The sequence below is a fragment of the Schistocerca americana genome, chromosome 6 (genome assembly GCF_021461395.2).
Source record: "Schistocerca americana isolate TAMUIC-IGC-003095 chromosome 6, iqSchAmer2.1, whole genome shotgun sequence".
Taxonomy (NCBI): domain Eukaryota; kingdom Metazoa; phylum Arthropoda; class Insecta; order Orthoptera; family Acrididae; genus Schistocerca; species Schistocerca americana.
The window spans coordinates 584,730,294-584,755,716 of record NC_060124.1 but is presented as its reverse complement, the minus strand read 5'-3'; the positions used below and the strand labels follow the sequence as shown (position 1 = coordinate 584,755,716).

General features: G+C 46.4%; 1 protein-coding gene across 1 annotated transcript in view; it reads right to left on the bottom strand.

Moving 5' to 3' along the window:
- LOC124620298 (50 kDa spicule matrix protein-like) overlaps positions 1-10,798 on the bottom strand; it is a 34,177-nt gene extending 23,379 nt beyond the window's left edge. The window contains exon 1 of the mRNA XM_047146970.1: positions 10,700-10,798. Within this exon, the coding sequence (XP_047002926.1) occupies positions 10,700-10,798 (99 nt within the window). The remainder of the gene's footprint in view (positions 1-10,699) is intronic.
- Positions 10,799-25,423: the final 14,625 nt, after the last annotated feature.

Here is a 25,423-nt window from a genome sequence, read left to right as displayed (position 1 = left end):
TTCTATTCCCATACGTACTTTCTGCATTATAGCAGTTGTACTTTTTAAGTCACAGGTGGTCTTGCCTATGCTGTTTCAGCATAGTGTTGGGTTCGTTCTCTTGCCAACTTCCCTCATTTGTTTTTACTAATGACAACGTGACTGCCCTTTTACGTTTCCCCTTTATCCGTTTTATTTTTCTGACTATACTGAGATGTCCCGTTAGCAGAATGGAGTCTATTTGAAACAAGGGACTGATGACCTTGCTGTTTGGTCCCTTTAACCTCAAACAACCAACCAACCAACCATTATTCAGAAAGGTGTCAACGTAATTGCAGGTCCTGTAAAGTCTTGTTCCAGATTACGGAATGGCACCTTGTTGTTAGAAACAGTCAGTGCCCTCCAGGCACAAAAATTGCTGCATACTTTACTGCTCCACACCTTCCCTGTCCAGGTTGAAGTGCACCGCACTTTAAATTCCTCGCGTGGAGTCGTTTATACACGCTCCCTCGATGGATTGTCTGACGAAGAAATTCTGCACTACCTGTTTGACCAGGTGTAACGGCTGTTCATAGTTATGAAAAGGGTTGACATGAACATAATTACAACCCGCACTGTCTTCTTGACATTTGACAAAGTTCAACTCCCATCGAAAATCAAATCAGGCAATGAGATAATTTCCATTAGCCCTTACATCCTAAACCCTACGCATTGCTATCAACGTCAGCGGTTCAATCACACCAGTCAGTCCTGTTCCAATCCGGCCACATGTGTTGTGTGGCAAGGATGCCCATGAGGGTGCTTGTCCACCTCCATCCCCTCGCTGCATCAACTGTATGGGTGACCACGCTGCTTCCTCTCGAGATTGCCCCGTTTTTAAAGACGAAAAGCTCATCCAGGAAATTAGAGTGAAGGAAAAGGTGTCGACCTTTGCTGCTCGAAAATTATTCGCCAGTCGACAGCCCACTGTGCCTCACAGGAAAATACAGCACTGTCCTTGCTTCTCCTCGGCCAACAAAGGAGACGGCCACGCAGACTTGGGACCTCACCTTTAGTGCCACGGTCGTCAGATCGGCCAGCGCAAAGATCGCCCGTTCAACCTCACCACTTTCGCCTGCTCACTCAATGGCTCACCCTTCATCGGGTTCTGCTAAATCTCGAGCCCAAAAGTCAGACACCAAGACTTCGAAAAAAAGAGCATACTCGTGAAGGTTTTTTACGTACCCCAACTTCACAACCATCGGTTCCTCCTTCATCTAAACATCATGTTTCCCAGTTCCTCTCCTTCTCCGCCAAGGCGTGTCTCATCTACAGCACCACCTGGCGGTAATCGCCCTCGGCCGTCTTCTGTGTCGCCGAGGTGCACTGCTGGTGGCTGATCAACCGGCCGAGCGCTGGTGGCAGGAGCTGCTCCAGAACAACCTATGGATCAGGATCTTCTGCCTTCGGCTGAATGCCATTCCATGCTGTCGGTTGCAAGCTCTGAGCAGTCGATGAGTTGACGGCAACCTTGGTCACATTCCTCCATTTTCTGTTCACCCTATGTCCATTACGCACTGGAATATCCGCGGCATTCGAGCCAATCGGGATGAATTGTCGATCCTCTTACGATCCTACTCGCTGGTCATCTTCTGTCTTCAGGAAACAAAGCTGCGCCCCCATGACCGCTTTGTTCTCCCCCATTTTCAGTCCATCCGATTTGATCTCCCTTCTGTTGAAGGCACTCCAGCCCATGGAGGACTCACGATTCTTCTCCATGATACTCTCCGTTATCACCCAATCCACTTGAACACTTCCTTCCAAGCTGTCGCTGTCTGTCTTTCCCTTTCTGGATATACCTTTTCTCTTTGTACTGTATACATTCCATAGTCCACACCAATGGCACGAGCTGATCTCCTTCATCCTCTTGGTCAGCTTCCACCCCCATATTTGCTGGTTGGGGACTTCAATGCCCACCACCTGCTTTGGGGATCTCCACATCCTTGTCCACGTGGCTCACTATTGCTAGACGTCTTCCACCAAGCAGATCTAGTTTGCCTCAACACTGGGGTCCAAACATTTTTGTTTGCCTCCACGACAAATTTATCTCATTTGGACCTTGCTGTCGGTACTGTTCCGCTAGCTCGGCGCTTCGAATGGTTCGCCCTTGATGATACACACTAGAGTGACCACTTTCCATGTGTCCTTAGACTGGAGCCTCACCTGCCCTACATGCGCCCGCGACGCTGGAAGTTTGCCCAAGCCGATTGCACACTTTTTTCGTCTCTAGCGACATTCGATGACCGTCGCTTTCCCAGCGTCGACGATGAGGTCACACATATTACCGACGTTATTCTTACAGCTGCGGAACATTCAATACCACGCACCTCCGAATTGCCCCGACGCCCCCCAGTTCCTTGGTGGAACGAGACATGCCGTGATGCAATACGTGAGCGGCGACGTGCTCTCTGCGTTTTCCGCCACCATCCTACTTTGGCCAACTGTATCAGCTATAAGCAGCTCCGAGCGCGATGCCGTCGTGTCATCCGCGATAGCAAGAAGGCACGCTGGAAATTCTTTATTAGCTCATTTAACACTTTCACTCCCTCCTCGGAAGTTTGGAGTCGGCTTCGACGGTTCTCAGGTGCGCCTAGTTTCTCCCCGGTCTCTGGGCTCACTGTCGCGCATGACACATTAGTGGACCCCGTCGCAATTTCTAACTCGTTGGGTCAGCACTTTGCTGAGATTTCGAGCTCTTCAAATTACCCGCCAGCGTTTCTCCCTAAGAAACGTGCAGCGGAAGTGCGACCTCTTGCTTTCTCCTCTCAAAATCGCGATAGCTACAATACTGTTTTCTCCTTGCAGGAACTCCAACATGCACTCTCTTCTTCTCGCTCCTCCGCCCCAGGACCGGATGGTATCCACGTCCAAATGTTGCTGCATTAATCAACCCATAGTCTGCGTTACCTCTTTCGCCTTTATAATCGAATTTGGACCGACAGTACTTTTCCCAGAAGATGGCGGGAAGCTATCGTCGTTCCTGTTCTGAAACCTGGAAAGGACAAACATTTCCCCTCTAGCTATCGCCCCATTTCGCTCATGAGTAGTGTGTGTAAGGTTTTGGAGCGTATGGTGAATTACCGTTTAGCGTGGTGGCTGGAATCCCACAGCCTTTTAACACCTGCCCAATGCGGATTCCGAAAGCATCGTTCTGCAGTTGACCATCTTGTTGCTCTCTCCACTTATATCATGAACAATTTTCTCCGGAAACGCCAAACAGTAGCAATATTTTTTGACCTGGAGAGAGCATACGATACCTGTTGGAGGACAGGCATCCTCCGCACACTGTTCTCTTGGGGCTTTCGAGGTCGGCTGCTCCTTTTTCTTCGCGAATTTACGGCAGAGCGCACTTTTAGGGTGCGGGTGAACACTACTCTCTCCCGTACTTTCTCCCAAGAAAACGGGGTACCCCAGGGCTCCGTGCTGAGTGTTGTACCGTTTGCCATTGCCATCAATCCAATTATGGGTTGTCTCCTTCCTGATGTCTCGGGCTCCCTCTTTGTGGACGATTTTGCAATCTACTACAGCTCTCAACGGACCAGCCTTCTTGATCGACGTCTTCAAGGAAGTCTCTATCGCCTCCACTCTTTGAGCATCGAAACCGGCTTCCGGTTTTCTCCCAGTAAGACCGTTTGTGTTAATTTTTGGCGACGTAAGGAGTTTCTTCCGCCCTCCTTACATCTAGGTCCTGTCAACCTTCCGTTTTCAAACGTCGCTAAATTCTTGGGTCTTATGTTTGACAGAAAACTGTGCTGGTCCTCCCACGTTTCCTATCTTTCGGCTCGCTGTCTGCGTACCTAACACCCTCCGTGTCCTGAATGGTACCTCCTGGGGAGCGGACCGAGTGGTCCTTCTCCGCCTCTATCGCGCCTTAGTGCGCTCGAAATTGGACTATGGAAGGATAGTTTACTCCTCTGCTCGGCCCCCCTGCGGGTCCGGGGATTAGAATAGGCCCGCGGTATTCCTGCCTGTCGTAAGAGGCGACTAAAAGGAGTCCATCCCCCTCACGGGGGTAGTTAGCGCCTGCGTCCGGAGACGGACGGTTCCACGACCTATCATCGTGGTCTTTTTGGTTTTTCACTCCTCGTTTCTTGCTTCCTTTTGTTGGTTCCTTTCTTTGCTCTTCTCGACCTCACTGTCTTCCTTACTCTTTCCCTTGACTTCTCCTTGCCTTCTCATTGCCTTTTTCTCCTTGCCTTCTCATTGCCTTTTTCTCCTTGCCTTCTCATTGCCTTTTTCTCCTGGCCTTCTCATTGCCTTTTTCTCCTGGCCTTCTCATTGCCTTTTTCTCCTTGCCTTCTCATTGCCTTTTTCTCCTTGCCTTCTCATTGCCTTCTCATTGCCTTCTTCTCCTTGCCTTCTCTGGTCTCCGCCTCGGCGTTTGAGACAGTCTGTCCTCTTTCTCCCTCCCTCTCTTCTTTTTCCTCTTCTTCCTTCCTCCCTGTGCGTGCCTGAAGGCCGACCCACGCGTTCGCACGCGTAGCCGGTGACGGGGTAACGCGTAAGTCCCCGCCCTGGGTAGACATGTAAGGCACGCGCGTACCCCCTGGTAAAGGCTGGGCCCGGGGAGGGGTGATTGCCTGAGCTGATACCTTCTGACCATGCCGATTGGTCCCTCCGTCTGTTTCTCGGGAGGTGTGACCTGAGGTGTAAACATTCACCTAAGGCGGGAGTGCCCTCTGAGAGGGTCCCCACAAGGAAGGAGCGCGCCATCGGAGACGCTGGAAATCAAGGGGGATTCCTCCGCAATGGATTCTACTCCATCTCTTTCGACTTCGACCCAAAAACGGAAACGTGACCAGCCAACAGTGACAAAAGTACTACTGCCTGCCCCACAGTTCCTCGTAGTTTCTCGATCTGAGGACGGAAAGGATTTTTCCTCTGTCAACCCTTTCGTTATTCAGAAGGGCGTAGATGCCATAGCCGGATCTGTCAAATCTTGTACCAGGTTGCGTAACGGCACCTTATTACTAGAAACTGAGAGTGCCTTTCAGGCACAAAAACTGCTTCGGGCCACCCTCCTGTACACGTTCCCTGTCCGGGTGGAGGCCCACCGAACTTTGAATTCGTCTCGTGGTGTAGTCTATACTAGCTCCCTCGACGGATTGACTGACGAGGAGCTTCAATCATTCCTCGCTGAGCAGGGCGTGACGGCTGTCCATAGGGTCATGAAAAAGGTCAACAATTACCTTGCACCGACCCGGACACTTTTCTTGACCTTCGATAGTGTTCAGCTGCCATCGCGCATCAAGGCGGGCTACGAGGTTATTTCTGTTCGCCCCTATGTCCCGACACCTACGCGCTGCTACCAGTGTCAGCGTTTCAATCACACTCGACAGTCTTGTTCCAATGCGGCTAAATGTGTCACTTGTGGCAGGGATGCCCATGAGGGTGACTGTCCACCTCCGTCTCCTCGTTGTGTGAACTGTCAGGGTGACCATGCCGCAATCTCCCGCGACTGTCCTGTCTATAAGGAAGAACGCTGTATCCAAGAAATTCGGGTCAAAGAGAAAGTGTCCACCTCGGCTGCTCGCAAGCTATTGGCTAGTAGGAAGCCCACGCTGCTCCCAGCGGGGAAATACAGTACTGTCCTCGCCTCTCCTCGGACTACCCGGGAGGTAGCAACCCAGACATGCGATCTGACCTTCAGCACCACGGTCGTCCGTTCGGCCAGTGCTAAGATCGCGCGGTCGACGTCTCCTCTTCCTCCCATCACCTCACAGACACGAGCACCTTCCTCAGCTTCTGCTAAGACGAAGACATCGAAGTCAGATGCACGGGCCTTCAAGAAGGAACCATCCCGTGCAGACTTCCTCCGTACCTCGACCTCACAGCCTTCGACCGGTACTTCCACTACACGTCCTTCCAAAACGGCGCATAGGAAGCACAGTTCTCCTTCTCCACCACGGCGCATTTCTTCTCCTGCGCCACCCAGCGGTTGCCGCCCCAGGCCGTCATCCGTTTCGCCTGGCCGCACCGCTGGTAGCCGTACATCTGACCGTTCACTGGCGGAGGAAACTCCCCCTCCCGGCCATCCTCCTGAGATGGCCGATGCCCCTATAGACCCAATGGACGATGACTGTCCGCCTACTGATGGCGGCGGCAGTGCTCGCTCGAAGCCAGGCCCTAAGCGGCCTTCGAGGTGACCACTTCTCTCATCTTCCATTTCTTACGATGGCACTTATTCACTGGAATATTCGCAGCATTCGCTCCAACCGAGAGGACTTGAAGTTGCTGCTCCGCTTGCACCGTCCGCTCGTCGTAGCCCTCCAGGAAACGAAGCTACGCCCATGCGATCAAATTGCCTTGGCACACTACACCTCTGTGCGTTTTGACCTACCCCCTGTGGTAGGTATCCCAGCTCATGGAGGGGTTATGTTGCTGGTCCGGGATGATATTTACTACGATCCCATCACGTTGCACACCGGCCTGCAGGCAGTTGCCGTCCGCATTACTCTCCCCACTTTCACGTTTTCCTTTTGTACCGTTTGCACTCCATCGTCATCTGCCGTTACCAGGGCAGACGTGATGCAACTTATTGCTCAGCTACCTGCACCATTTTTGTTAACTGGAGACTTCAATGCCCACCATCCCCTTTGGGGCTCTCCAGCATCCTGCCCGAGGGGCTCCTTGTTAGCAGACCTTTTCAACCAGCTCGATCTTGTCTGCCTCAATACTGGCGCCCCTACTTTTCTTTCGGACACATCTCACACCTATTCCCATTTAGACCTCTCTATATGTACTCCCCAACTTGCACGCCGGTTTGAGTGGTATGCACTTTCTGATACATATTCGAGCGACCACTTCCCGTGTGTTATCCATCTCCTGCAGCATACCCCCTCTCCGTGCTTCTCTAATTGGACCATCTCCAAGGCAGACTGGGGGCTCTTCTCTTCCAGGGCGACCTTTCAGGATCAAACCTTTCCAAGCTGCGATCGTCAGGTCGCACACCTCACGGAAGTCATTCTCGCTGCTGCTGAATATTCCATCCCTCACCCTCCTTTTCCACGTCGCGTACCGGTCCCCTGGTGGACCGCAGCATGTAGAGACGCTTTACGTGCTCGTCGACGTGCTTTACGCACATTTAAACGCCACCCTACAGTGGCGAATTGTATCAATTATAAACGATTACGTGCTCAGTGTCGTCGTATTATCAAAGAAAGCAAGAAAGCCAGCTGGGCTGCTTTCACAAGCACCTTCAACAGTTTTACTCCTTCTGTTGTCTGGGGTAGCCTGCGCCGGCTATCTGGCACTAAGGTCCACTCACCGGTTTCTGGCTTGAAGGTCGCGAATGACGTCCTTGTGGCCCCTGAGGCTGTCTCCAATGCCTTCGGCCGCTTTTTCGCAGAGGTTTCGAGCTCCGCTCATTACCACCCTGCCTTCCTCCCCCGCAAACAGGCAGAGGAGGCTAGGCCACCTAACTTCTGCTCCTCGAATTGTGAAAGTTATAATGCCCCATTCACCATGCGGGAACTCGAAAACGCACTTGGCCGATCACGGTCCTCCGCTCCAGGGCCAGATTCTATTCATATTCAGATGCTGAAGAACCTTTCTCCTGTGGGTAAAGGTTTTCTTCTTCGTACATACAATCGCATCTGGATTGAGGGACATGTTCCCGCATGCTGGCGCGAGTCTATTGTTGTCCCGATTCCTAAGCCGGGGAAGGACAAGCACTTGCCTTCCAGTTATCGACCTATCTCGCTTACCAGCTGTGTCTGTAAAGTGATGGAGCAAATGGTTAACTCTCGGTTGGTTTGGCTGCTCGAGTCTCGACGCCTACTTACCAATGTACAATGTGGATTTCGTAGGCGCCGCTCTGCTGTTGACCATCTGGTTACCTTGTCGACCTTCATTATGAATAACTTCTTGCGGAAGCGCCCGACCGCGGCGGTGTTCTTCGATTTGGAGAAGGCTTACGACACCTGTTGGAGGGCGGGCATTCTCCGCACCATGCATACATGGGGCCTTCGCGGTCGCCTCCCTCTTTTTATTCGTTCTTTTTTAATGGATCGACAGTTAAGGGTACGTGTGGGTTCTGTCCTGTCAGACACCTTCCGCCAGGAGAATGGGGTGCCACAGGGCTCAGTTTTGAGCGTCGCTCTCTTCACCATCGCGATCAATCCAATAATGGATTGCCTCCCAGCTGATGTATCAGGCTCCCTTTTCGTGGACGATTTTACCATCTATTGCAGCACGCAGTGTGCACGTGTCCTGGAGCGCTGTCTTCAGCGTTCTCTTGACCGTCTTTACTCCTAGAGTGTCTCCAATGGCTTCCGTTTTTCTGCCGAGAAGACGGTCTGTATTAACTTCTGGCGCTACAAAGAGTTTCTCCCACCGTCCTTACGACTCGGTCCCGTTGCTCTCCCAATCGTGGTGACAACCAAATTTTTAGGCCTTACATTTGACAGGAAACTTAGCTGGTCTCCACATGTCATATTTGGCCGCCTGTTGTACCCGTTCTTTAAATGTCCTCCGTGTTCTCAGTGGTCTGTCGTGGGGAGCGGATCGAACCGTCCTACTTCGTCTATATCGGTCGATCGTCCGCTCCAAGCTGGATTATGGGAGCTTTGTATACTCCTCTGCACGGCCATCCATCTTACGCTGCCTCAACTCCATACAACATCGGGGTTTACGACTTGCGATAGGAGCATTTTATACCAGTCCCGTAGAGAGTCTTCATGCTGACGCTGGCGAATTGCCACTCACCTACCGGCGCGATATACTGCTTTGTCGGTATGCCTGTCGGCTACTGTCAATGCCCGACCATCCGTCTTATCGTTCCTTTTTTGACGACTCTGTTGACCGTCAATACGGGTTGCATGTCTCTGCCCTGCTACCCCCTGGAGTTCGCTTTCGTCGCCTCCTTCAACACCTTAATTTTTCACTCCCTGCAACCTTTCGAGTGGGCGAGAGCCGCACGCCACCTTGGCTCCAGGCTCAGGTCCGCGTTCACCTTGACCTCAGCTCGCTCCCAAAAGAGGTCACCCCCGGTTCGGTCTACCACTCCCGTTTTTTGGAACTTCGTTCGAAGTTCATCAACATGACTTTCATTTATACAGATGGCTCTAAGACCAATGACGGGGTCGGGTGTTCCTTTATTGTCGAGGCACAAAGTTTCAAATACCGGCTCCATGGCCATTGTTCGGTCTTCACAGCTGAGTTCTTTGCCCTCTACCAGGCTGTTCTTTACATCTGCCGCCACCGACATTCTGCTTATGTCATCTGCTCAGATTCCCTGAGCGCCATCCAGAGCCTCAGTGATCCGTACCCGGTTCACCCTTTCGTACACCGGATCCAACGCTCTCTTCAGCAGCTGGTGGACGTCGGTACGCCGGTTAGCTTTATGTGGGTTCCTGGCCATGTCGGTATCCCTGGGAACGAAGCTGCAGATGCCGCGGCCAAGGCTGCGGTCCTCCAGCCTCGGACAGCTTCTTGTTGTGTCCCTTCGTCCGATTTTAGCAGGGTCATTTGTCGGCGCGTTGTGTCGCTGTGGCATGCCGATTGGGCTGCACTTACCGACAACAAGCTTCGGGCCTTAAAACCTCTTCCCGTGGCTTGGAAGTCCTCCTCACGCCCTTCTCGGCGGGAGGAGGTCGTTTTAGCAAGGGTAAGAATTGGACACTGCCGGTTCAGCCATCGCCATCTGCTGACGGCTGCGCCGGCGCCGTTCTGCCCATGTGGGCACTTGCTGACGGTTAGACACATTTTAATGTCCTGTCCTGATCTTAACACACTGCGCCTCGATCTTAACCTGCCTAATACTTTCGATGCCATTTTAGCGGATGACCCACGAGCAGCTGCTCGTGTTCTTTGTTTTATCAATTTGACACACCTCGCTAAGGACATTTGATGTTTTTTAATCCTATGCCTGTCAGTCTGTCTTTTATTGTGTTTTCCCTTTTAGTTGTTGTTGTCAACTTGTGCCTCGCGGTGCATTCTTAGAGTAGTCAGGGCGCTAATGACCATTGAAGTTGTGCGCCCGAAAACCACAAAAAAAAAAAAAAAAAAGCTCTTCCTTTGCTTGGACCTCTTCCTAGGTCACAGACTGGGCGCTAATGAACGTAGCAGTTTTGCGCCCTAAAACCATAACAAAAAAATAAGCAGGTATCGTGTATTTAACACAAGCTGCTAAACGCAGATCTCACTCAAATGCACTAATTTTCTACATTTAACACCTGCGAGATTGATATGCAGTAACAGACTGCACTTAGTTTTCTATAGCGCCCAAATGCACTGTGCGGACCTGTCTGAAATTTACCTCTTAACAAATATATTCGGCCTGCAATAATTCTGAAAACGTATGTGATGGTGACTGTTGTATGTAGCAAAGCAAGCACACATCCGGTGTAACTATTTACCGGTTTTCCATCTTTTGGAAATGAAAACATTGAAATAATTTACTCGTCGTCGTACAGCTTATCGCACATCTTGGAGCTAAACATAAACGCCCCATTACAAATACTTGAAACAAGTAAAAGAACGATTCAGTCTTTCCGAAAGGGAGAGAATCTGGTGCACAGTAAGGGCCATTTATAGTACGGAAAAACAGATTGTACATACCTCGTACAGACGTCGGCTTGTGGAGAGTTTAGTTACGAAAGCATATACCAACTTAGGAGCAGATTTAACTGTCAGGTCTCAAAGCCAGCCGATGGTCGTCGCAGAAACGTTAAATGCTCACTGAAAGCTTGGAGCCCACAACTGTGGCCTTTGAGCTGTAGCCTACAGAATTGCCAGGATCACAGTCGGACTCAGTGTATGCCGTTTGCTGCCTGACCATGGTCTCTGCGACCTGTGACGTCATGGAGTTCCCGACCACAAATATTTTGGCCCCGGCTTTTCCGACCAGTTTTATCGAGGGTTAAGTGATTAACGCATAGTACGTCGGCATGCATATTTACCTTCTTTCTAAATCATTACTACAATGAATAAACATTTTATTATGAATTTCTATAACTTTGCTCAGTGTTTCGTAAGAAGGCCAAAGATTAGTTTACGTCCTTCTTAAATCTTCGGTGTCGTTACACATTATGCGTAATAGCGTGGCGTCGTGGCTCAGTGGTAACAGGAAAACTAAGATTCCAAAGGTATGTTCAGTCTCCAGTGAATCCTGAGATTTTTGTCACTACTTTCAAATTTCGAAATTTTTGTTGACATGGGAAATGCAGACTACCACCATGGTTCGGAACCCACGTTAAAGTTTAGGCTCCTCATGGAAGTGCCTGGGTAAGTCGGGTTAGAGACTGGAGGCAAGGAACGACATTCCACCTCCAACACAAGTTGGTGTAAAATATTCGTCGAAATGACTGCTTTACTTGTCTAAAAATCTTTTGTCCACATCTGTTGTATGTTTGCCCTTTTGAAAATTGCAATTCTTTTCTTTAGATTAGAATTCTTTTCTTTAGATTAGAATTCTTTTCTTTAGATTAGAATTCTTTTCTTTAGATTAGAATTCTTTTCTTTAGATTAGAATTCTTTTCTTTAGATTAGAATTCTTTTCTTTAGATTAGAATTCTTTTCTTTAGATTAGAATTCTTTTCTTTAGATTAGAATTCTTTTCTTTAGATTAGAATTCTTTTCTTTAGATTAGAATTCTTTTCTTTAGATTAGAATTCTTTTCTTTAGATTAGAATTCTTTTCTTTAGATTAGAATTCTTTTCCCTTGGATAGAATTCTTTTGCTGGAATTACAACATAAGAAGCTGCTTCAGATTAAAATAACTGAATTGGGTAAAATAGTTTAAAAGTTTTTAGTTAATACATTATGTATGATAATGACATGCTCTTACCTGACTTCGGCCGGCCGGTGTGGCCTTGCGGTTCTAGGCACTTCAGTTTGGAACCGCGTGACCACCACGATCGCAGGTTCGAATCCTGCCTCGGGCATGGATGTGTGTGATGTCCTTAGGTTAGTTAGGTTTAAGTAGTTCTAAGTTCTAGGGGACTGATGACCACAGATGTTAAGTCCCATAGTGCTCAGCCATTTCTTACCTGACTTGACTTAGAACAACGTCTTTAAACTGAACGTAAATATTCCGCTCTCAAATATTAACGATTACCTGAGTCTGGGGTGCTGCCCCCCTGTAGCCTTGGATGGATCTGGGTTGGTATCGCACGTCAGCTGTGTCGTGATGTTGAGACTTCATACACCTCCAACAAAATGTTTAAGTAGTTATAGTGTAGTATGAACAAATAAAACAAAGTTCATTTCATCAAAATTTCTGCTTTGGCTGAACTAGCTTCAATGCGTTACTTGGTTTATAGTTAAATACATATTCGTAACATGTTCCAACTCATAACAAAATGTAATGCAGAATCATTCTCGTTACTTAGCTTTGCCGATGTTGGGTGTGATAAAGTTCCAAAAGTGTTAAATTTATGAAATATTTGCACTCGCCCACGTTTACTTTCCAAAACCTTTATTTGCAGAACGCGCTTTGACACCAAGCTGCCATCTTTTGTGTAAGTTAGGCGCCTGACAGCACCGTGCTGCCCACTCATAATGAGTGAGCGATGGGGAAATATACGTGACTGAAGGTGGAAGTGTAGTTTTACGGACTACCTCTATAAATAAAAATTCTACAGGACAGTGTTCCCCGAATGGTTCCCTCGCCACCGACTCCCCATCGTCTGCGCTCCGCGAGACGTTAACGGACATTTTTTTCCGCAGGAAGGCGGCATGGAGGTGGAGGAGCTGCCCGCTGTAGCTGCATATCCAGGGGCTGTCGTGCTGCAGGCGGCCGGTAAGTGTTGTGGCACAGAGAGCAGACGTGAGCCGCCTTGTAGGCGATCGCCCGTCTCGTCTCAACCGTCTACTCAGCAACTACCGCTGCCATTCTGATACTGTGCTCAGACGCGTCTGTTTATATGGATCGTTGTCGTTCACACATCAGTCAATATCTGGTAGTTTGTGAGGTGTATGCTGTGCAGTATCGTACCTGAACGGTGAAATGAGGTCATGGTGAAAAATTTTTTACAAGAAAGACCAAATATGGTAACAAAATCTATGAACAAGCGATGATAAAACTTCGTTCGTGGTGGAAGTTATTGACAAAGGCGACGTTGTAGATTCATTACCCTCCTGAGAACTGGACGAATAGGAAAAATCATTGAAACAGTTCAGAACACACACACACTTAATTGACCTAGAAATTTGTTTTTGCAAGTACATATTTTCTTTAATTGCAGTAGGTAGTTGTTCTTCGGTTTAACTTCTGTACATTGTGTAACACTCCACCCATCACTTACCTGGTTTTGGCGCGTGTTGACCCCAGCTAATTGACTAACAGATCAACAGAGAGTGCAAAACTGCCGCAATATCGGATAACGCAAAGAAAGTAATAAGGCCCTGTCACTCCTGATTGAACTGCGGTGGCAGTGTTGACACTGATTCAGAATTGATCCCTTTTAACTAAAAGGGGTGCACATTGATCTTATTCAGCTATTGAACGCCAGATGCAAATGTTGAACATAAAATTAAGAATTAATTGCGTTTACGTGAAGTAAAACGCGGTAAATCAAATTTCCTATCGACTTCTGCAATACACGTCCCATGAAACTCTCGTGGAAAATTTGCCGACGTGATCCAACAAATTAATCAGTGGTCTAACTCAAGCTGGAGTGGGCGCAATATCACCGAATTCGGCGTGGCGTCGCGTGGCGTGGCGTGGCGGCGTCGTTGTGTGGACGTCGGATGGCCTCGTGGTGCTGCAAGGCTGCGCTCGTCTATTCACTCCTAGCTATCTTGCTCAGTACATAGCTGAACGAAACCTTTTTATCTCCAAACTCAATCGTTCCGTTTGCTAAGTCCTAAACTGCAGAGGTGCTCACTCTCTCTCAGGCAAGCTGAGTAAAGAAAACCACGTCTGCACTCTAGGCAACCTGGGAACGGAAGACCCCTACGGAGACTTCTGCCAGTCTGCTCTTCGCCTCGGTGTCCCCTCCAGCAAAATAACTTACGCCAATTGCAGCGCAAGTCGCGTTAATTGTGTGTCGCTTCCCAGCGCCGACCAATGCCTGCTCTGGTAAGTGAAACTCCCACAAAATTTCCCTTCCTCTCAGCTTCCGCTATTGAGCTCCTTCCAGGCCACCCATCAAGGTTAGCATCTGCATAAAACACCAATTTTTTCCGGAATTCTGACTCCCAAGAGAGTACTTCAAATTCCTTGGTCCTACGTTCCCATTGGAGGCCGGTGTATTTCATTCTGTCGCTCTTCACCTGATTTACATCAGACTGCGCACCGTGAATTCAGTGTGGAGTTGCTATAGTCACGAACACGCATATTTCGGCCTCTGTTGACTGCTCCACCGTAGCTTTGTGTGGCTTTCTCGCATGTTTCACTGAAAAAGGGACGTTGGACATTTATCCTGTCCTTCATGACAATTCTCCACATCATACTGGTGCAACTAAGTTGTTCATTCAGTATTTTCGATGCAAAGCGCTAGATCACCCACCATACCTCTGATCGTCATCTCTGGTCACGTGAACCGCTGGCTAAGAAAACAGAATTTTGGCACACATCGAGCTGGAGACCAGAGTAGGGAATTGGTGGAAAGAATATGACCAGAGTACTGCAAATTTCGTACCGCGCAATTAAGAATGTCGAAGTCGGAGCGGCGACTATGTAGAGGAGTAGCTGGAAGATGTGCCTAAATGTCGCAGATGAAAGATTTTTGATTTTCTGCGGTTTCCATTTCGGAGTAATCAGAATAGTTCGCGCCTTCACATAGGCAACCCAATGGCCAGATGTGTGCTGTTACGTCGGCGGCAGCGGCAACGGCAACTTCAATGAGTTGCGTGCCGCTAAATGAGTTTCACCGCACCAGAAACGGGCTATACAGAGCACCAGCAACGGGAGTTTACACGGAGGTGACAAGCCATGGGATGCCTCCTGACAGCGTTCGGCACGCTTTTGCCCGGCGTATTACGGCAACTCGACGTGCTGTGGACTCTACAAATTATTGGCAGTCCCCTGCAGAAATATTGAGCCTCTACAGCCGTCAAGAATTACGAAAGTGTTGGCAGTACAGAACTTTGTGCACGAGCTGACCTATCGGCTATGCTCCATGAATGTTAAATGGGATTCATGACGGGCAATCTGGGTGGCAAAATCATACGATCGAATTGTCCAGAATGTTCCTCAAACCAGTCATGAACAACTGTGCCCCAGTGATGTGACATCGTTACTTGGGAACATGATGTCCTTGGATGATGGAAAACGGTATCATAGTCTAATGTAACAATGTCCTATAGATAGGTTCATTTGGACCAGAGAACACAGTACCTGAACACACAGCCCATATAATTATGGAGCCATCTCCAGCTTGCACAGTGTCTGACATGGGTCCATGGATCCGTGGGGGTCTGCGCCACACTCGAACCCTACAATCAGCTGTTACCAACTGAAATTGGTTGTAGCTTACCAGGCCATGGTTTCCCAGTCGTCTAGATGCGAACCGATTGTCAAAAGTCCACGAGAGGCGCTGTAGGCGATATGCTGTCAGCAAAGGCACTCGCGTCGGTCGCCTCTACTGTAGCCCACTAACACAAAACTTCGCTGCGCTGTCTTCTTAAGGGTTACGTTCGTCGTACGTCCCACATTGATTCTTGCGGTTATTCCACGGAATGCTGCTTGTCTGTTAACACTGACAACTGTAAGCAAACGCAGCTGGTCTCGATCATTCAGTAGAGGCCATCGGCCACTGCGTTGTATGTGGCGAAAGCTAGAAACCGAAATTTATTCTCGTCACACTCTTGACAGTGGATCTCGGTATACTGAATTACTTACAGATTTCCCAAATGGAATGTCCCGTGTGCCTAGCTCCAACTACCACTCCGCGTTTAAAGTCTATTAATTCCCGGCGTGAGGCCGTAATACGGATTACAGCTCCGCCTTTGCACTGCCCTTTCATAACTTGTGTACGCAATGGTACCGCCATCTGTATTCGTGCATATCGCTATCCCACGACTTTAGTGACCTCAGTGTATAGCGTAGGTTCTGTACGCACCGACTTACGTCCATTTTTTGAATGATCTGATTCTGCAGTCTTCGGAAGACATACGGGTAGAGGAAAGGTGCCTATTATCTGATAGTTCCCTAATGAGACACCCCAACTGTGCTCATGTTAGGGGCTGCACTCTGGTGGAGAGTTTCTTGAACACATCTACTGCGTACCAGACGACACCACAGCGAGTAGGACGCCATAGTTGAGCCGTACACAAATTTTGTATAAACCTCTACGTACTGAGTTTTTACGACAGCTTAAAGGTGAGTGGATATTACTGTACTTTTATTATTTGTGACGGTATTACCTATAATTATTGACAATTAAGTTCATTTTCCAACGAACGTTGTTAGCAAGTGCGTGACTCTTAGCGTAAGATGGTGAAATTCCTAATATGTGATAGTATGGGGATACAAATACGCGACAGTGTCGCATATTACGATACCTATCGAATATTGGGAAACTCGTTCTCTCACGATTTGTTATATGCAGTTTACGCAATACTATCATGAGATAACAATATTTTATCATTTACTGTAGTAAAATTCTGGCAACTGAGTTTATTTTAATTCGATTAAATTATCATAAACAGGGATTGCTTTGACTAGTCTTATGATCAGAAATTGGAATGTTTTTTGGAACTTCCTTCCAAGGCAGTATTTTGCTCAGAAGTTGATCACTATTACTCTGTTCACTGTACTTATAAAAAATAATCTAACAACTAAAATCATAGAAGTTGAAGTCCTTTAAGAAGTATGTCTAATTGTATTTATTGTTTGTAGATGGCATTAGCACCTAAAAGGAAAACGTGGGATAAAGCCGCCATGGTTCGTGCCATTACATGTGAGAGAAATGGCGAGATGGGGTACTTAACAGCCTGAAAAGATTTTGCTGTATCAAAATGTAGTTTGGAAAGGTATGTGAAGGATAAAACTCGTACACCCGAGAAGCTGGTTGGTGTTAATATTGACAGAAGGCCTGTTCTCTCATCTCAACTTGAAGATGAACTAGTGAAATACTACCTTGCAATGGAAGAGCGATTTTATGATCTTAAATGTAAGGGCATACGAAGCACGGCCTTCCAGTCAGCTGTCAGGAACAGGCTGAAGAATCCCTTCAATTCAGGAAAGACTTCAGCAGGAAAGAAATGGCTCCTAGCTTTCATTAAGAGACATCCCATTTTATCAATGAGAACTCCGCAGGGTCTAGCAGCAGCAAGAGTGAAAGCTTTCACTCCCGCAAATTTGGGGGGATTTTTTGACATTTACGGGACTGTGCTACCTGAAGTGAACCATGACCCGCATCGAGTCTTAAATGTTGACGAAACTGGGGTGACGCCTGAGCAGCACAAACACAGCAAGGTTATTGCTATGAAAGGGAAGTTGCTACCTTGACTTCAGCAGAAAGGGGAAACCTCATCACAGTTGTAACGTGTATGAACGCAACTAGCACTTATGTTCCACCCCTAATCGTCTTCCCAAGGAAGAATATGAAGCAGGAATTGGACAGTGCACCTGCAGGATCAATATCTGCTTGTCATCTAAGTAGCTGGATACAAATTCACATTTTTACTCAGTGGTTTGATCATATTGTGAGTCATGTAAAGCCATCTTGAAATGACCCTGTAATTTTGATTCTTGATGGTCATTATTCCCACACAAAGAATCTCAATGCGATAAAGCACGTGAAAACAATGTTCATGTTGTATGTTTGCCACCTCACACAACGCATAAAATGCAGCCACTTGACGTTGGATTTATGGGGCCTTTGAAAACCTACTATGTCCAAGAGATAGAAACGTGGTTGGCAAGTATCCAAGGTCGTGTTATAACCCCATTATTAATAGACAGGTTATTTGGGGCAGCTTACAACCGAGCAGCAACAATGGAAGCATCTGTGAATGCCTTCAGAAAAACAGGTCTGATCACATGCAACAGAAACATCTTTAGGGAACATGAATTTTCAATTCATCGCCATGCTGACAGAAGAAGAATCGTCTAGTGACTCGGCATCCGATGTCCATCTTGATGACAGTGAGGATTCAGACAGCAGTGATGACGACGTAGTGTCTGTTCTGTACTGGGCGCTTTCATGAAGGCAAACACGAGGAGACATGGTCACAGTGGACGAAGTGTTATCGCTGGGCTCATGAAGATTGCGATGTCACAGAAGACAATTTTGTTTGCCGAGGATGTCGTAAATATAAACCTGAGTAGTGTGAAATGAGTGAAGGATAACAGAATTGGATGAACATGTAAAAATTGTATGTTCATGTTCATATTCTGTAATAAAATAAAGAAAAATATAATTACGGTCTCATATTAGGAAACCTTGATCTCATTTCTACGAAATGCCTTGTTTGTGATTTAATTACTTCTCCGAAATATTGTTTATTATTGCAAATACGATAATTGGATGATAAAATTAAACAGTGCAAGATATTATCAACATCATAAATACAATTGCACTTAATTTTAGGTCTTTTAAATGGAGTTACAAAAGTGTCTTATTAGGCACCTTTCCTCTACTTAGTAACAGCGCTGTATTCCCTGAACGCTAGCAGCGCTACCCAAACGAGGCTCCAGACAAGGCCAGATCTCGGAGCCAGCCACGCGGTGGAGGCCCCCGACTGCAGTGTAACTTCAAACCGCCTTCTGAATACTGCAGATGTACCCTCCAAGAGAAAGCGGCAAAGACAAGCCGTTCCTGCACGCCGAGAAACTGTTACTGCACCAAACATTTGCGCTTGAAACACGCATTTAGCCACCAGATAATTTGCTCCAGACCTTAGGCCGTGTGATTGCTTCGGCGATGCGAAGTGCTGGCCAAGAATTGCGCACCGCCAAGCAACCTCAGGGCGGCGCTTGGATAGGGTGACACGGGCTCTGGTTAATCACTCACCAGGCGAATCTCTGCGGTGAAGTTGTTTCCTGTCGCACAGGGAACAGGAGTAAGGGATGTGAACTGGAGGCGAAGCACCACACTGGGATGAAGCTCCCGCCTGTGGCTGTCGCTGTCGCTGTGGAATGGGCCGAGGTGCTAGTTCCTTGCAGCTGCAGTTGTCGCAGGCAACACTAGGCTGTCTACACCGCCTGTTGTGAAGCAAATTCCAGGCTTACTGTACTTCCGTCCGTATGCCATAATGCATTAAATGTCATTCTAATCGTTCATTTGGATAACCAGCTAATAACTGCATTTTTTCTTCAACGGTACAGTCTCTTGCTTCCTTTATTTTGTAAATTAGTGTTAATTATTAGCGACAAAGCTGAAACATGCTACAGACATTAGGGTACATAGGATACAGGCGGAATACCGCCAGACATTCAGGAAGAACGTAATAATTAAAATTCTAAAGACAGCAGATCCAGATTGGAGTGAATATTATTGAACTATCAGCTTAATAAGTTATGGGTGCCAAGTACTAACACAATTTTTTTTGCAGGAGGAGAGAATATCTTGTAGAAGCCGACCTTGGGGAATATTTGCATTCCAGAGAAATGTAGGAACACGCAAGGCAGTACTGACCCTACAACTTCTCTTAGCATATACTTTAAGGAAAGGCAAACCTACGTTTATAGTACTTGAAGAGTCAGAAAAACCTTTTCACAATGTGCACTGGAATACTCGCTCAAATTCTAAAGGTGGCAGGGGTAAAATACAGGTAGTGAAGGCTACTCAGAATTTGTACAGGGACCAGACGGCATTAATGAGTCGAGGGGGCACGAAGGGAAGCAGTGATTCAGAAGGGAGTGAGACAGGGTTGTAGCCTATACCCAATGTTACTCAATCTCTATTCAGCAGTAAAGGAAACAAAAAATTTAAGTAGGTATTAAAGTCAAGGGAGAAGAAATAAAAACTTTGTTTGCCAATGATATTTTGTCAGATGCAGCAAAGCACATGGACGAGTAGTTTAACAGAATGGACATTGTCTTGTAAGGATATAAGATAATCAACAAAGCAAAATAAGGATAATGGAATGTACTCGAATTAAATGACGCGATGCTGAGGAATTAGATTATGAAATGAGACAAAATAGTAGATGACTTTTGCTAGTTGTGCAGTAGATTAACTCATGATGGCTTATGTAGACAGACAATGGCAAGAATAGGATTTCTGAATAAGAGAAATTTGGCATAAAGAATACATTTGTCAGGAAGCCCTTTCTGCAAATGTTTGTATGGAGTGTAGTCATTTATGGAGCGGAAACATGGCCGAAAAACAGTTCAGACAAGAATAGAATTGAGGCTTTTGCAAGACTACAGGTCAGATGGATAGATGAATTAATGAACAGAATAGGGGAGAAAAAATTGTGGCACAACCTGGCTAGAAGGGATCAGTTGATAGAGCACATAGAGACATAAAGGGATCAGCAATTTAGTATTGTAGGTCAGTGTGGGGGTAAAATCATGAGGCCAGAAGATGAATACAGTAAGCAGATTCAGAGGATGTAAGTTGCCATAGTTCTTCCAAGATGAAGAGGCTTGCACAGGATAGAGTAGCTTGGAGTGCTGTATCAAACCAGTCTTTGGCTTGAAGAGCACAACAATAATCCTGAAGTTTCGTGTGTAACAGTAGTTCCCTGGCCTAAGGTTTGGTTTCTATACAACTTGTACATAACTTCTCCTTCCCTGCCTCTTTAGTTCCTGTTGTAGTGTAATAATTGGATTGCATCATTTTAGTGGGCATATTTAATCTCAGAATGACAATTCATCTTGTCATATGCTAGTTGCAACAACACTAAAAAGCTCATTTTTGTTGCAAGCATTGGCAGTTTCGACTTTGTCGCTACTTTACCCGGCGTCATGTGGCGGTTAAAATCGGTCACCTATATCAACGGCAAATCCTGTTGAATGGAGAAAATCTGTCAGCGTGACACTGGTCTGAAAGCTGCTTGCTGCTGCACTGACTCAACACCACGATGTCATTTAGACTACCTCCCATTTCCCTTGTTTACAACTATTTACATTCATGGTGTTCTGCGGGCTGTAAGAAGCTGATGGACATTGTATGTATTTACTCAAGGCTGTTTTTTAATTCTCTTTGGACTAAAGTGATGCACATAAAAGGTCTTTCCTGCTTTCTTTCCAGTAGCTTTTGTTTCGCTAGGTTTTATTTTCTTTCTTCTGTCTATATCGCACTACCTCTTTATTTTTTAAGCTGCTGTAACTTTTTATATTTGCTCAGAACTTTTATTTCTCCTGTTTTTTCCAAATTTTTGCTTTCTCCTCATGTTGCTTTAACTCCATTGATCCACGCCACTTACGTTTCCGGGTTTGTCAAAGTAAATTTTCCTCCATCGTTTTTAGTCCTCCATGAAAAAGCTCTCCCCCTTCTTCAGTGGCTGTTTCGTTGTTTATTTTGACTGGCCTTGTATTTGGCAACATAACTCATCAGTAACACAGCGGATGGGCTAAAGGCCAACAAAAAATTAGTGAAGTTTCCAAGTAAATGGAAGGGAATGTCATGACACAATTTACAGCGTGGCATCTACACATATACTGGTTTGGCCAAAATAGTTTGGTCTGTGTGTATATACAGTCATCAACCCTTGTTTGTTTAGTTCCCGTTCATCTTAAAAATCCCGCTATACTGCTCTTTAAAGGCCTTTGCCAGCTGATATAATGCCAGTGCTATCAGTAAACCTGAGTTATTGGTTTCTGAACTTAATTCCCTCTCCAGATTTGTTGGGCTGCGTTTATTGATTGCATAATGTAGAGCCTGAACAAGATCGGTGGAAGGCTACAACTGTGTCCCACTGATTCACCGTAGTGTCCTTAGATACATACAAATAAGGTCTGGTTTTTGTACAGAACTTCTCCTTCCCTGCCTCTTTAGTTCCTGTTGTAATGTACTCCAGTGATACTGCCAAGATACCTCTTCAGACAGGCATATGTTTCTTTACCCTATATTGTAAACAGCTGTAGTCTCAGCATCACCTAGTGTGTTCCTACATATCTTCCCCCAAGGTAGACTTCTACCAGTTTTCTATTCCCCTGTAAGTGGGTAGCGTTTTGTAAATATGACGTAATAAACGGATGGTCGGCTACTACTCTCACGTGTTAACATCTGCCTTCATTGGAATAGCCTACCCAGGTGGGAACCTCGTTTCAGGCACAAGTGTGATGGAGCCAGGAGTCCAGCCAGCCGTGACTTCTCCAGAGGGGCAGGAGGAGCCCATGGACGTCGAGCAGGAGCGGTGCTTCGCAAAGAAGTTTCCGCCACTGGCGCAGTTCCTGCAGCAACAGCAAAGGCAGCAGGCAGGCGTCGAGAGCAGCTCCGAGCCGATGGAGGAGGAGCAGCCTCTGCCAGGAGGCTCCAGCAAGGGGTAACTTTCTCCAGTACTGCAAGGCAGCATGTGCGTTCCACACTTCACAAACTGTACACACGTAAAGCCATATATTGAAAGTTAAGGGCACAATTATAATCAGCCACACCACCCACAAGTTGTACTTTGCAGCTATTAACTGGTACAGTGTCATCGGAATAGATCTTTCACTCAACACATTAATATTATTTCAACTATTGCAAACATGAACAATGCTGAACAAATTGGTGGCAAAAAAATAAGTTGACTCATATTTCCCAGAATCCACTGAAACATTGGCATGTAATTCATACACCAACTCCCCATACACTGGATAGAGCATCATAGGTACTTTTTTGTGGGTTTCTTGACAAAAAGTAAATTTAGTTTACCCATCTTTTTGCAGTTACCATTCTGAGAATCAGTTTTCCTGATAATGTTACCAGAGTGCGTTCATAGATGCCCTCCCAACATGCCCATTCCTTTCCTTGTTTTTCCCTTCCGGATGTGTACAGCCTTACTTCCTTTCTGTGTCGCAAGTTTAAGCATAAACTACCCTTTGCCCCTGACTTTCCATCAGATGGTTTGCTCTCTGCTTGCACTTAGTGTATGATTTGGGGCACGAGTTCACACTTCCGACAACGTTTCATTAAAAAGACGCTGCAGATACCTTTGCATCCGTCCCTTTAATAGAGTAATACACCCAAAACCCAGCACATTAGCTGTCCTGTTGTGGGGAGCAATCGTAAATTACCTGGCTAGTGGCAGCCCTCGAACCATGCACCAATCGCATTGTTGGTGCCTGAGCTCAAAACTCTCCATATGTGGCAGTGTGTGTGCCTGTTGTGGCTAGGGCGTGCAACTCTGACAAACGGTGGTAAGTTAGCCATTACTGAGGGTGTCTGGCGTCCATGAAATCTCCCATTCAGTGGGTGGCACCATGGCGGATGAGCCATAAAGTAAGTTCTCCCACTGGTGCCCATACAGCCCCAGCAGTCTCTGTAGAAGGAAAGTTCTCGTTTAATGCGGAGATCTAACTTTTTTTCATCAGTCCGACTGGTTTGATGCGGCCCGCCACGAATTCCTTTCCTGTGCTAACCTCTTCATCTCAGAGTAGCACTTGCAACCTATGTCCTCAATTATTTGCTTGACGTATTCCAATCTCTGTCTTCCTCTACAGGTTTTGCCCTCTACAGCTCCCTCTTGTGCCATGGAAGTCATTCCCTCATGTCTTAGCAGATGTCCTATCATCCTGTCCCTTCTCCTTATCAGTGTTTTCCACATATTCCTTTCCTCTCCGATTCTGCATAGAACCTCATTCCTTACCTTATCAGTGCTCCTAATTTTCAACATTCGTCTGTAGCACCACATCTTCTGTTCCGGTTTTCCCACAGTCCGTTTCACTACCATACAATGCTGTACTCCAGACGTACATCCTCAGAAATTTCTTCCTCAAATTAAGGCCAGTATTTGATATTAGTAGACTTCCCTTGGACAGAAATGCCTTTTTCGCCATAGCGAGTCTGTTTTTGATGTCCTCCTTGCTCCGTCCGTCATTGGTTATATTACTGCCTAGGTAGCAGAATTCCTTAACTTCATTGACTTCGTGACCATCAATCCTGATAAGTTTCTTGCTGTTCTCATACTACTTCTCGTTACCTTCGTCTTCCTCCGATTTACTCTCAAACCATACTTTGTATTCATTAGACTGTTCATTCCGTTCAGCAGATCATTTAATTCTTCACTTTCACTCAGGATAGCAACGTCATCAGAGAATCGTATCATTGATATCCTTTCACCTTGTATTTTAATTCCACTCCTGAACCTTTCTTTTATTTCCATCATTGCTTCCCCGATGTACAGATTGAAGAGTAGGGGCGAAAGGCTACAGCCTTGTCTTACACCCTTCTTAATACGAGCACTTCGTTCTTGATCGTCCACTCTTATTATTCCCTCTTGGTTGTTGTACTTATTATATATGACCCGTCTCTCCCTATAGCTTACCCCTACTTTTTTCAGAATCTCGAACAGCTTGCACCATTTTATATTGTAGAATGCTTTTTCCAGGTCGACAAATCCTATGAAAGTGTCTAGATTTTTCATTAGCCTTGCTTCCATTATTAGCCGTAACGTCAGAATTGCCTCTCCCGTCCCTTTACTTTTCCTAAAGCCAAACTGCGCATTCTCAATTTTCTTTTCCATTCTTCTGTATATTATTCTTGTAAGGAGCTTCGATGCATGAGCTGTTAAGCTGATTGTGCGATAATTCTCGCACTTGTCAGCTCCTGCCGTCTTCGGAATTGTGTGGATGATGCTTTTCCGAAAGTCAGATGGTGTGTCGCCAGACTCATATATTCTACACACCAACGTGAACAGTCGTTTTGTTGCCATTTCCTCCAATGATTTTAGAAATTCTGATGGAATGTTATCTATCCCTTCTGCCTTATTTGACCGTAAGTCCTCCAAAGCTCTTTTAAATTCCGATTCTAATACTGGATCCCCTATCTCTTCTACATCGACTCTTGTTACTTCTTCTACCACATCAGACAAATCTTCACCCTCATAGAGGCTTTCAATGTATTCTTTCCACCTATTTGCTCTCTCCTCTGCATTTAACAGTGGAATTCCCGTTGCACTCTTAAGGTTACCACCGTTGCTTTTAATGTCACCAAAGGTTGTTTTGACTTTCCTGTATGCTGAGTCTGTCCTTCCGACAATCATATCTTTTTCGATGTCTTCACATTTTTCCTGCAGCCATTTCGTCTTAGCTTCCCTGCACTTCGTATTTATTTCATTCCCCAGCGACTTGTATTTCTGTATTCTTGATTTTCCCGGAACATGTTTGTACTTCCTCCGTTCATCAATCAACTGAAGTATTTCTTTTGTTACCCATGGTTTCTTCGCAGCTACCTTCTTTGTACCTATATTTTCCTTCCCAACTTCTGTGATGGCCCTTTTTAGAGATGTCCCTTCCTCTTCAACTGTACTGCCTACTGCGCTATTCCCTATTGCTGTATCTATAGCGTTAGAGAACTTCAAACGTATCTCGTCATTCCTTAGTATTTCCGTATCCCACTTCTGTGCTTATTGATTCTTC